The 12,567-nt window shown below is 48.9% G+C and overlaps 1 protein-coding gene across 1 annotated transcript in view; it reads right to left on the bottom strand.

Moving 5' to 3' along the window:
• SQOR (sulfide quinone oxidoreductase) overlaps nucleotides 1–12,567 on the bottom strand; it is a 199,970-nt gene that overhangs the window by 11,119 nt on the left and 176,284 nt on the right. The window contains exons 8-9 of the mRNA XM_085644239.1: nucleotides 10,501–10,568; nucleotides 7,999–8,177 (exon numbers count right to left, since the gene is read on the bottom strand). Coding sequence (XP_085500365.1) covers nucleotides 7,999–8,177; nucleotides 10,501–10,568 — 247 coding nt within the window. The remainder of the gene's footprint in view (nucleotides 1–7,998; nucleotides 8,178–10,500; nucleotides 10,569–12,567) is intronic.

Here is a 12,567-nt window from a genome sequence, read left to right as displayed (position 1 = left end):
CCAACAAAAGTCAAAATCAGCCACACCACTGAACTCACCTGGAGAGACCATACAATCATCCACTTCACCTAAACCACAGTCCCTAGCCACGCCAGCAGGCCAATCAGCACCTCTCACTACAGCTGGAACTGAGTATCTGAGAACCTACCCGACATCTTCTGGAAGATCGATCATGCCGTCAAAAACTTCACTACCTGGATTTCCAACAGCATCAACAGAGTCACCCCCAGCAAACCCTCTAAGACAAACCCGCTGGTGTACCCCACAACTGAGATCCTACAATTGCAACTGCAAACAACTGGAAAGGAAATGGCGCACCACCAACAGGACCACATTTAAGACTTCTCTCAACCAATACATCAGGCTCCTGAAAAACACCAGAAAGAAAGCCTTAACCAACCACATCGAAATCAGCTCCAACCACAGCAAGAAATATGCTACTTACCAGTATGCATCTGTTCTTGGCATGTAGAGCTGCAGAGTGTACACTTTGCATAGATCGCCATCTGGTGTCGGGCCCGGATGTTTGCAGTTTGTTTTTGTTCTTTGGACAGTCTTTGGAAGTCACGAGTTCGGCGACTCCTCCTTCGGTCCATACTGCGCATGGGCTTCGGCTCCATCCTCAGATTGTTTTTCGCCAGCAGGGAAATGATGGAGCGTAGTCATAACAGTGAGAAACCCATGTGTGTTGTATCTAAATAAGATAGACTGGAACGGATACAGGTAGCCGGGGAGGCGGGTGGGCGTGTGCAACTCTGCAGCTCTACATGCCAAGAACAGATGCATACTGGTAAGTAGCATATTCCGTTCGAGGCATATGAGCTGCAGATTGTACACTTTGCATAGATTATATAGCAGTACCCAACCTTAGCGGAGACCACCGGTATCCGTTGCAGCGGTTTGAAATAGTGTCTTTAGTACAGCCTGGCCCACACTAGCTTGTTGCTTGGAGTGCACGTCTACACAGTAATGTTTTGTGAAGGTGTGCGGTGTTGACCATGTGGCTGCTTTGCAGATGTCATCTAAGGGTATGTTCCCTAGAAAAGCCATGGAAGCCCCTAACTTTCTAGTAGAGTGGGCTTTAGGTGGAACAGATAATGTTCTTTTTGCCTTTTGATAGCAAATTTGTATGCACTTTACAATCCACCTAGCTATCCCTGATTTAGAGATGGGGGTGCCTTTATGCGGTGGAGAGAAGGAAACAAACAATTGTTTAGTTTTCCTGAAAGGTTGCGTTCTCTGTATGTAGTACAGTAAAGCCCTCTTATCAAGTGTATGTAGAGCCCTTTCCGCAAAAGATTGAGGTTGCGAGAAAAAAACAGGTAATTCCACCGATTGATTGAGATGGAAGGGGGAAATGACCTTGGGCAGAAACTTTGGATTTGTACGAAGTATCACTTTGCTGTGATGTATTTGTAAGAAGGGTTCCTGTATAGTGAACGCTTGTATTTCACTCACCCTTCTAAGGGAAGTGATGGCCACTAGAAAAGCTGTTTTCCAGGTGAGGAACTGTAGCTCGCATTTATGCAGTGGTTCGAAGGGCGGACCCATTAGCCTTGTAAGAACTACATTTAGATTCCATACAGGAGAAGGCTGTGCCCTGGGTGGAATTATGCGTTTAAGGCCTTCCATAAAGGCTTTAATAGCAGGCACCCTGAACAGTGATAAATGCTGTCTGTTTTGCAGGTAAGCAGCAATCGCTGCTAGGTGTAAGCGAATGGAAGAGTATGCCAGGTTACACCTTTGAAGATGGAGCAGATAGCATATAATGTGTTGTATGGATGCATCTAAAGGGTTGATTGTATTGTTACGGCAGTAAACAACAAATCTCTTCCACTTTGCGGCATAGCATGCTCGAGTGGTAGGACGTCTGGCTTCCTTGATAATATTCATGCAGTCAGGGGGAAGGTTAAGGTACCCAAATTCTAACATTTCAGGAGCCAGATCGCAAGGTTGAGCTGCGCTGGGTCTGGGTGTCTGATTTCTCCATGGTTCTGAGTTAGGAGGCATGGGGACAGGTGCAGTTTTTGGTGTGGTACCACTGATAGTTGTAATAGTGTGGTGTACCAGGGCTGCCTGGCCCATGTTGGGGCTACCAGAATGAGCGTGAGGGAGTGCTGTTGCAGTTTCCTGACCACTAATGGAATTAGTGGGAGAGGTGGAAAGGCGTATGAAAATCTGCCTGACCAGTTCATCCATATCGCATTGCCTTTGGACAATGGGTGTGGGTATCTGGCGGCGAAGCTTGGGCATTTTTTGTTTTCGTGAGTGGCGAAGAGGTCTATCTGAGGATGCCCCCACTTGTGGAAGAATGGGCGAAGAACTTGTGGATGCAGTTCCCATTCGTGTAGTTGTTGCGTTTGTCTGCTGAGCAGATCTGCCATGGTGTTTTGTATGCCTGGGACGTGCTGTGCCAGGAGAAAGATGTTTTGTGGAATTGCCCATCTCCATATGCTCTGGGCTAAGCGGGAGAGCTGGGGAGAGTGTGCCCCCCCCCTGTTTTTGAATATAATACATTGCAGTCATATTGTCTGTGCGAATGAGGACTGCTTTGGCTGAAATTTGTTTTTGAAAGGATTTTAGGGCTAGAAAGATCGCCAAGAGCTCCAGATGGTTGATGTGGAGCGACTTTTGCTGTGGCGTCCATAGACCTTGCATTGTGAGGTGTAGGAGGTGCGCTCCCCAGCCGGAGAGCGATGCGTCCGCTGTTAGAATCACCTGAGGAACCGGGTCCAGGAACGGCCGCCCTTTGGAAAGGTTTGTGGTGTTCCACCACTGCAGAGAGTGATGGGTGCGGCCGTCCACCAACACCAGATCCGTCAGCTGTCCTTGGGCCTGGTTCCACTGTTGTGCTAGGCACTCTTGGAGTGGACGCATGTGGAGTCTTGCATGGGGCACTATGAAAATGCAAGATGCCATCATCCCTATTAGCTTCATAAACACTCTCGCTGGGAGAGAGTGCTGAGCAATGAACGTTTGGCGCAAGGCTTGTATGCTTGCGATCTTGGCTGCGTTGGGATAGGCTATACCTTTGGAGGTGTCTATAGTGGCCCCGAGATATTGCTTTGTGTGAGATGGTACGAGGTGGGACTTTTGGTAGTTCACCGTGAAGCCTAGCTGGTGGAGCAGTTGGATGGTGCCGTTTGTATGTTGCACACATTGGTCGTAGGACGCGGCTTTTATCAGCCAGTCGTCTAAGTAAGGGAAGACGTGAATATGCTGAAGTCTGAGGTGTGCTGCTACTACCGCTAGGCATTTGGTAAACACCCGTGGTGCGGTGGTGACCCCGAAGGGGAGAACTGTGAATTGGTAATGCTGACCGTCCACCACAAACCTGAGGTACTTCCTGTGAGAAGGGTGTATTGGAATGTGAAAGTATGCGTCTTTCAGATCCAAGGTAGTGAGAAAGTCTCCCTGACAGAGGAGCGGGAGGACTTGTTGTAGGGTGACCATGTGGAAATGGTCTGAATGTATGTATGCATTTAGAGGCCGGAGGTCCAGAATGGGCCTCAGGGTCCCGTCTTTTTTCGGTATTAGAAAATACAGAGAGTAGACCCCTAGATTTTGCTGATTGACGGGGACCTGCTCTATAGTGTGTTTTTGGAGGAGGGAGAGCACCTCCTGTTTGAGCAGTGTGGAATGTTCCTGAGACATTGGACGGTGCCTTGGTGGGATATTGGGTGGGGTAGATGTTAGCTCGAGACAGTACCCTGACCGAATAATTTGGGTCACCCATTTGTCCGATGTTATGGACTCCCAGGCGTGGATAAAGTGTTGCAGTCTGCCCCCGACCGGAGTGGGATGGTCTGGGGGGAGCGGAGGGAAGTCATTGTGCGGGCGGGGTGGCAGAACGGGTGGTGTTAGTTTTGCCCCTGCCCTTATTGTTGTTGCCCCTGTATCCACCCCTTTGGTAGCCCTTTGAGAAGGTATTTTGAGGAGGGGACTTGTAGGAGGTAGAGGCGCTATCGGTGGAGTAGCCTCTGCCTGTGCTACAAAAGGACGAACGCCGAAAGGAGCGTTTAGGGGTCTGTGATTGTAATGCCCCCATAGACTTTGCTGTGTCCGTGTCCTTTTTCATTTTTTCTAATGCTTCGTCTACCTTTGGCCCAAAGAGATTTTGTTGGTCAAAGGGGTGATTTAGTATGGATGCCTGGACTTCTGGCTTGTACCCTGAGATCCTGAGCCAGGCATGACGATGAAGCAGGACACTAGTATTTATGGCTCTAGAAGCAGTGTCCGCTGCATCGAGGGCACATTTAATGGAGGTGTTAGTAATGAGCTTTCCCTCCTGTATTAGGTCATGAGCTTTACGTTTGTGTTTTTCCGGGAGGTGCTGCATAAGAGCCTCAAGCTCATCGTAGTGTGCTCTGTCATAACGCGCAAGCAGCGCTTGTGTATTCGCAATGCGCCAGATGTTCGCGGCTTGCGAGGCAGTGCGTTTACCAGACGCATCTAGGAGTTTTGATTCCTTATCGGGCGGTGGGGCCTCACCTGAGGACTGGGAGTTAGACCGCTTTCTAGCCGTGGACACAACTAGGGAATGTAAGGGAGCAGGGCCCTTAATGTATGTAGGGTCTGTGGGTGCTGCTTTGTACTTTTTTTCTATTCTGGGGTTTAAGACCCTGGCCCTGACAGGGTCTTTGAACACCTCTGCAGCATGTTTGGTGACACCCTTAAGCATGGGCAGGATGGCTGTGGACTTATCCTGAATATCAAATGTATCCAGTAAGAAGTCGTCCTCCACTGGTTCGCTATGTAGTTCCACCCTGTGGTAGTGTGCTGCTCTCTGCACTAAGTGGTGAAACCCTAGTGAGTCCTCTGGGGGAGATGGCCTGGATGGGTATAGGTCATCTTGAGGCACATCTGGTATGTCAGGGTTTTGGTAATCTTCCCATGGGTCTGGGGTCCCCGGTGGTGTGGGGTCCATTGGGGCGTCCGCCGAGTCATAATCTGGATCCCCGTAATCCGGATCTGGGGACGGGGTCGGGGAATGATGAGGCAAGGGTGGCGGAGACCTGGGAGGGCGAGGAGGTGGAAGAGGTGGAGGAGGAGGAGGAGGTGTAGGAGGTGGTGGGGAGGGCACTCTGAGAGGAGATGTGGCAGAGTCCTTCCGCTTGGGTGGTGGAGGAGGAGCTGGTGTGTCAAGACGTCTTTTCTTGACAGTCAAAGTCAATAGCCCAGTCTTTGGATCCTTGGATAAGGTTTTTTGATAAGGATCGGGTGTAAAAAGGTCCAGTGGCGCCATATCGTCCGCTGGCGCCGATGTTTTCGGAGCCGAGGATTTGGGTGGTTTCTCTGCGCCATGTTTTTTTGGAACCTCCGTTTTTTTCGGCGTTGAGGTAGGCTTCGGCGCCGGAGCGTCGGTGCCGAGGGATTTGTGCTTGTGTTTCGTCGGCACCGAAAGTCCAGGCTTCGGCACCGGTGGCTTCGGAGTCGAGCTGGGCGGCACTTTCTTAGGTGCCGAACGGTGTTTATCGGCACCAGGAATCGGCTGGCTCGAGCCCGAGCTGCCGTGAGACTTGTGAGGCTTCGACACCGGGCCCGAAGGTGGGGTGATAGAAGCTGCGTGTTTGGTTTTCCCCAGGCCCGAAGGCGAGGGTGTAACCTGACTCTCTTTGGATTTGGGCGCGGGGGTGGGAGGGGGTAGAGTACTCACGACCCTCTGCGCCGGTGTGATGTCCTCCAGGTCGGAGTCGTCGGCCTCGGAAGCGCTGACGATGTCTTCCTCCTGCTCGGTGTGGTGTTGCCCCGAAGCTTCGGTACGTCTCCGAAGATGTCCGGTGGAGCCGCGGTCGATGAGTGCGCCATGGTGCGTCGAGCTCTTCGATCCCGGATGGTCTTTTTTGATCGAAAAGACTTACAGGCGGGGCAGTCTCTAGCCTTGTGTTCTGGAGAGAGGCAAAGGCTACACACCTGATGGAGGTCGGTGTGGGGAAATTTAGACCCACATTTTGGGCACTTTTTGAACGGAGTCCTTTCCATCGGCCGGGACCGGAGTCGAGGAGGGCCCGAAGGCCGGTGCCGATGTGTGGAATCGAGAAAAGTGCCTCTTCGAGAGATGAAGATAGATGAAGAAACTCGATAAACGAGGATTTTCCATCGAGGCTGGAACCGTAGAAGTTCGAAGCCGGAGCACGAAGTATCACATCCGAGCCCGATGGCGGAAAAAAACAATCTGAGGATGGAGCCGAAGCCCATGCGCAGTACGGACCGAAGGAGGAGTCACCGAACTCGTGACTTCCAAAGACTGTCCAAAGAACAAAAACAAACTGCAAACATCCGGGCCCGACACCAGATGGTGATCTATGCAAAGTGTACAATCTGCAGCTCATATGCCTCGAACATAACTTTTCAGCATCATCAAGGAGTTATCCAAACCCTCAGAAACTGAAAACATCATCACCCCCTCCTAGGAACTCTGCGAACACCCCATCTGACTTCTTCCACAACAAGTTATCTACCATCTACAGAAACTTTGAACCCCAACCGTCCGCTGCCGACACCCTCAGCCTCCTAGACCCCACAAACGCCCCCGCCAGCAATTGGATCACCGCCTGGAGCCAGCTTGCCACGCAGAACACTACCAACATCATACATTCCGTCCACTCCGGATCTCCGATGGACCACTGCCCACACCACATGCTCACCCTCTGAAACAGCACCATCAGCAGCATGCTCATATACATCTTTAACACGTCCATCGCCTTAGCCACCTTCCGGGATGACTGGAAATACGCAGAGATCAAACCCCTCCTCAGGAAACCTTCCGCCAACCCCAATGAGCTCAAAAACAACAGACCGATCTCCCTGCACCGCTTGCCTGACAAATTCCTCGAAAAGGCCATAAACCAACAACTCACAGAATACATAGAAAACAACGACCTTCTGGACGTATCCCAATCTGAATTCTGCTCCAACCAGAGCACTGAAATTGTCCTGATCAGATCCCTCCTTGACAGAGGAGACTTGGCTGCCCTGATCCTCCTCAACCTCTTAGTCCCTTTCGACATGGTCTCCCACCATACCCTCATCAAGAGACTCCACCAGATCGGCATCCAAGACAACGCCCTAAAATGAATCATATCCTTTCTCTCAGGAATAACACAGAGGATCCACATCCCTCCCTTCATCTCGGAGGCCAAGAACATCATCTGCGGTATTCCTCAAGGTTTAACCCGCAGCCCTACTCTTTTCAACACCTACATGATGCCCTTGGCCGACATCGTCAGAAACCAAGGACTGAACATCACCTCTTACGCAGACGACACCGAGCTCATCCTCTTGCTTTCTAAAGACCCCTCCACCACAAAGGCTAACTTCCAACTCTGCATGACCAGCGTGGCCATCTGGATGCAAGACAACTGCCTCTGACTTGACACAGACAAGACGGAAGTTCTGATTTTCGGGAACACCGCCTCGCCGTGGGACGACTCATGGTGGCCCGCTGACATGGGACTCCACCCCACTCCTAGGGACCAAGCCCGGAACATTGGCATCATCCTGGGCAGCAAACTCACAATTAGGAGCCAGATCAACATGTTGTAATGCATAGCCCAGTGGAGAACATGCTCAGGCTGTCAGTCCCGTTGGCGCTTGGACCAATCAGGAGGCTGCTGTCATGGTGACAGAAGCGTCGTGATTGGCTTAGGGGAGCCTGGGTGCTACTGGGAGCCAGCACAGCGAGGACGAAGAGGCTTTACAGTGGCAGCTGGTGACGAGCAAGTACTTTTTAAAATCTTCTCTAACGCCCCTACCCAGCCCCACCACCGTTACTTACAAGCCACCACTGCAATGTATTTGCCTATACTTTCATTATGTTCTGACCATAACTTGCATATTTTTAGGAATTGGTTTCACTCCGCATATTCCAGATACAAAACAAGATGGAGTCATTAATTTTAGGCTGAGCACGGAGTTAACTTCTGCTTGCTGATTAATGGCAACGGTTAGCTCCGGCTCACCAATTACTTATTTCAATGCCTTAATTGTACTACTTACTTTAGCAACGCATACCAATAAAGAATTGGCATCATGTCCGCCTTCATATGATACATTGTCCTCCGTTCTTTACCCTGGTCGATGGGGAATGTTTCCAGGGGTTGAGCATCATAGTCAAACTCTGCCAGGATCACTTTACTGTAGCCAGTTACTAGCGGGCACGACGTATAGCCATCATACTGTAAAGTTAAGAATGATACATATGGTTAGTAATTGAGCCTGGATTTATTAAAGGCCCTCCGTGGCAACTACAATGGCTGTGGATTTGTTGGACAAGTTATTAGTTAGTAATGTTTGATATTTGTTGTCTAGGTCTGAGTTTCTGAATGACCGTCTGCTCCTACCCAATACCTCACCTATCTTAGTTGTAAACCAGTTCAACACTTGCAATATTTATAGGTTATACGGTTTGTGGAGAGCCAACCGATATATAATGTTAATAGAATCATTACAAATAATGAAGTGTAAAATTCTCCACTTTTTCTGCTGTGTTTGATCCCCGAAACTTAAATGTCCCTCTTTGGTGACCCAGCTTGGGTCTCTTTTGTCTTCCCTTGCGCTTCTTTTTTAGGATTGCTTTTCCAGGACCAAGTGCTAGTACCTCATATCCTGGGTGCCTAATTGGTTACATTCTGCCATTTTTCTTCCTACATGATACCCACATTTACAGAACACTGACAAGAACTCTCATCACCGAAGAAACAATTCAAAACACCAAATCTTGCCAGATTCATTGCTCCACCTTTGGTGCTCCATTAAGGATCAGAAATGAGCCAAGTGACAATGTACATCTTCTTCCTCTTATTTATCTAATCTAGCCATGGCAGAACCAAGAACAACAGGGTCCGGCCCCTTCCACCGGAGGAAATAAGGTGACTGAGGTTTATTAAAGATATGCACATGTGTACTTGGTTTACCATAAGAGATTGTGTAATAAATATACTGTGAAACAAAGTCATTTATGGGAGATTTGAAAGCATACAAGACAAAGCATTGCATTTCAAATGTTTCTTGTACGTAAAATTTTAATCCGTTTTTTAAGAAGAAAGAACCAGCTTTCAAAACTCACTCCTAGAGCAGTAAACACTATAGTAATTTACTTGCGCTAATCAGTTCCTCCACCCATATAAAACATCTCATGAATCATGGCTTATCTCCACCATCATGAGCCCCCGCTAGTGACTCCTATATTCTAGATGTGGATGAAGCTCTTCAAGTTGAGTGAGGCATGTCCAGAAGAGTGTTCATGTGTATAGGCCAAGCGAGCCCGTGGTTTCTTAGCTCAAGAGAACCTCACGTCTCAGCTCGCACAATACTTTAGCGACAGCAGGTTTGCTATTATCTGGACCACCCTTTAGTGGAAGCAAGTGATGCACACAAACAGCACTCCTTCATGACAGCCTGTATTCTCCCCATGGTTTCTAAGAGTCAAAAGAGGTCCTCCTCCCTCAGATCTGTAATCTGACTGTACAGTAACATTAATTAAACACTCCATAGACTAATGGTGCAAATTTACTGCGTTCTGAAACAAAATGCTGGGCTGGTGCAACATACTGACGGAAAGACCTGCACACATGATATGATGCTTTAGAGTGTACTCAGCACAGGAACAACCTTTTACTTTCCTGGTGTCACATTTGCATGGCATGCAGGTGTATGCCGTGCAGTCTCTTGGTGTGCATGTCAAATGGGCTGCACCTGTGCAGTAGCACCAGGAGCTGCTCTGAATTATACATGTGCAGAATGCACCTATTTGCTGTATGGGCAGCTCTTGGTGCTCAGTTGAGAGGTCTGTACAAGACAGCCAAGGCGTCCACCTGTGGCACAGAGCTAAGAGGTCATACCTCATCGCCAGTTGCTAGATCCCTTCTAGAGAGCCCGTGCCTGAAAACAACACGTACGGTTTAGGGCCAATACTGTGTCCCGATAGAACTGTAGCGACACATGAAGTGCGCAGTTCAGAGGTGGAGTCTCTATCTTAATCAGCTGCACCAAGGCTGGCCTTCGGCGGCCCAACCAGGGTCGTGGGCGGACAATACATGTCTGATCCATACAACTTCATTCACAAGTTCTCTTCTGCATCATGTAAAACATTTCAATTATTTGTTCATCTTTGGAACTTGAAAGCAACTTGGGAGTGATTTTCGGCTTTGTCTGCTGGCATTGTACCATTTCTTAATTGATTTCAGCCATTTATATCCCGCCGTAGACCACATAGGTCTTAGTGCTGAAGCTTACTGTATAAACTCCCCCAAATGCCCCCTTGAATTCAAGACAACTGACAAAGAGAGAGCAACGCTAGAAGTCTCTAAACATACAAAAGCACACACCAACGCCACAATAAAGGGGCTGGCATGTAAAGTATGAATGGTGCAGACAGGAAGCGATATAGTGCCCTCAGGAGCATTCAATCCATCAACCTCAGATTGGGAAAACGTCAGACTTTTGGCCAGTAATTCAAATTACATAGATTTTAGAAAATAAAAATAAACATGCCAATACCTTTTTAGTGGGAATTTTGTTCTTCATGATTAACGAAATGGTTTTATCAAGCACTGCAGATTGGGCCGCTGCAAAAAAACACAACGTGAACACAACTTGATATCATGGGATTTCAGTAAATTAGTGACAGTTCAACAGTAGAACCTACTCTTCTTCATTATGCAACCTGCCTGACCTTGGAAAAGCAAAAGCACAAATGATATCTTTAAATATTTCAGGTCTAAGCATGTTCCAGACAAATGCCCCACTAATGTACCTGCTTTAAACAAGTAACTTGGCGGGTGGGCTTATGATGGGCTGTGTGAGAAGTTGGCCTGGTATATGCTGTCCACTAGTTCTAGTGGGCACCCTGCACCAGTCCAAACAACCCTTAATGATGATTAGGTTTAAGACAACCTTTATTGAAAGCTATCCTAGTGGTAGCTATGGAGAGCAGCCTTTAGGCTAAGTCTTGAAGGAGTTCAAGACAGCTTGGTTTACCAGATTATAACCTCCTGAATGCATAAACGAAAGGAGAACCACACAAAGTATATATATAAAATACATGTATTTATTTCTTAACACTCTCTACTAACCACTTTATGAGATTAGAGAGCAAGGCACACATTCATACAGTTATTAAAAGACAGTAAATAGCACAATATACAATGAGCCTTAGGGGGAGACCAAACCATATATTAAGATGGTGGTATAAGGACCACAACTTGACCAGACACAGTGCCTAGAGCACGTAGAATTGCTGGGACCCCAAGGAACCACCCAAGGCAGTGACACAGGAGACCCACGGAGGACGTGTGCAGGGAGAGAACACAGCCGCGAGCCCCATACAATTCAATTGGAAAGTCGCGGTTGGTATTTTAAAGAATAAGGACACTTAGGAGAGGACTTTGAGCAAACCCCTTTGGACTTCGAGGGTTCTAGGGTCTGCACCCACTGGAGCACCGGAGTACTCGTGTTACCTCACCCAGGAAAGCCGGGTGCACAGGTGTCAAATGGTGTCGGGAATCGTCGTTGATTTCAATGGCGATGTGCTGCGAAGTGCTGCTGCCATGGAAAGGAGAAGTGTCCGGGGTGATCCAAGCCTGAATCGAAGATGTGAAGAACCTGAAAGCAGAAGGGACAGAGTCTGGGTCACTTGCCAATGACCAGGGGCACGATAGACGAATGTCCACCGATGTCGGGTGTTTCAGGTGCGAAAAAGTGAAGCTTGACTCCACTGCCAAATGGATCAGGAGGTGCGGACGATGACGACAGTCCGCAGGCGAGCTGTCCCACAAAGGATGTCGAGTGCTGGGGGGGTCTGTGTCCGGATTGGAGACCAACAAGCCTTGGCAAGGGCAACCCATCCGGTCAGAGAAAATGGCTTCGGTGTGGACCAGCAAGGTCCTGTGGACTCCCCAAGCGATGGAGAGTCAGGGCACGTCTGGAGCAACCAGGAAAGCCCATTGAAAGTTACATTACCCTTCTCAGGGACCCACAAGTCAACGGACAAGGGATCGCGAAGGGACCTCAAGAGGAATCACTCAATACCAGCCCACTGATCACTCGATGAGTGTAGGCCAGTAATCTTCGGGGGATTCACTGCTCGGGTCTGGGCTACAAGTAGCCCAAAGCACAGCCTTAGGGGTCACCAAAAAGCATATGCTGCTGCAAATGGTCGCGGTGTCCAGGGGTTCGGGTTGCACGGTCCCCATGAGGGCTTTGGATCTCAGGTTTGCTGAGAGCACGGATCGGCCTCGGGGAAGCTTAGAAACCCACCTCGTGCATAGCAAAAACTTCGGAGTCCTTCAGTAGCTGCCTAGTTGCCAACCGAACAGTTGCGTCTTTGGTGCCTGCCTTGCAAGGGAGTAACTCCATCACTCCAAGGGAGATTCTTCGGTCATCCAACATCGTGTAGATAATAGAAGTTCTGGGATTCTGTAGCAGAGTTCCGTCCAGGTAAATCTAAAGTCCTGTAGTTAGGGGTTCCTACTTTATACCCAAGGAAGGGGTGGGACAAACTCTGGGGACTCACCTATGGAAGGGTCAGGACAGAGGAGTGGCTACACCCATATCCTTTCTCCAGTT

The sequence above is a fragment of the Triturus cristatus genome, chromosome 3_1 (genome assembly GCF_964204655.1).
Source record: "Triturus cristatus chromosome 3_1, aTriCri1.1, whole genome shotgun sequence".
NCBI classification, from domain to species: domain Eukaryota; kingdom Metazoa; phylum Chordata; class Amphibia; order Caudata; family Salamandridae; genus Triturus; species Triturus cristatus.
The sequence above is the reverse complement of the archived record's forward strand: the minus strand, read 5'-3'. Positions and strand labels throughout refer to the sequence as shown.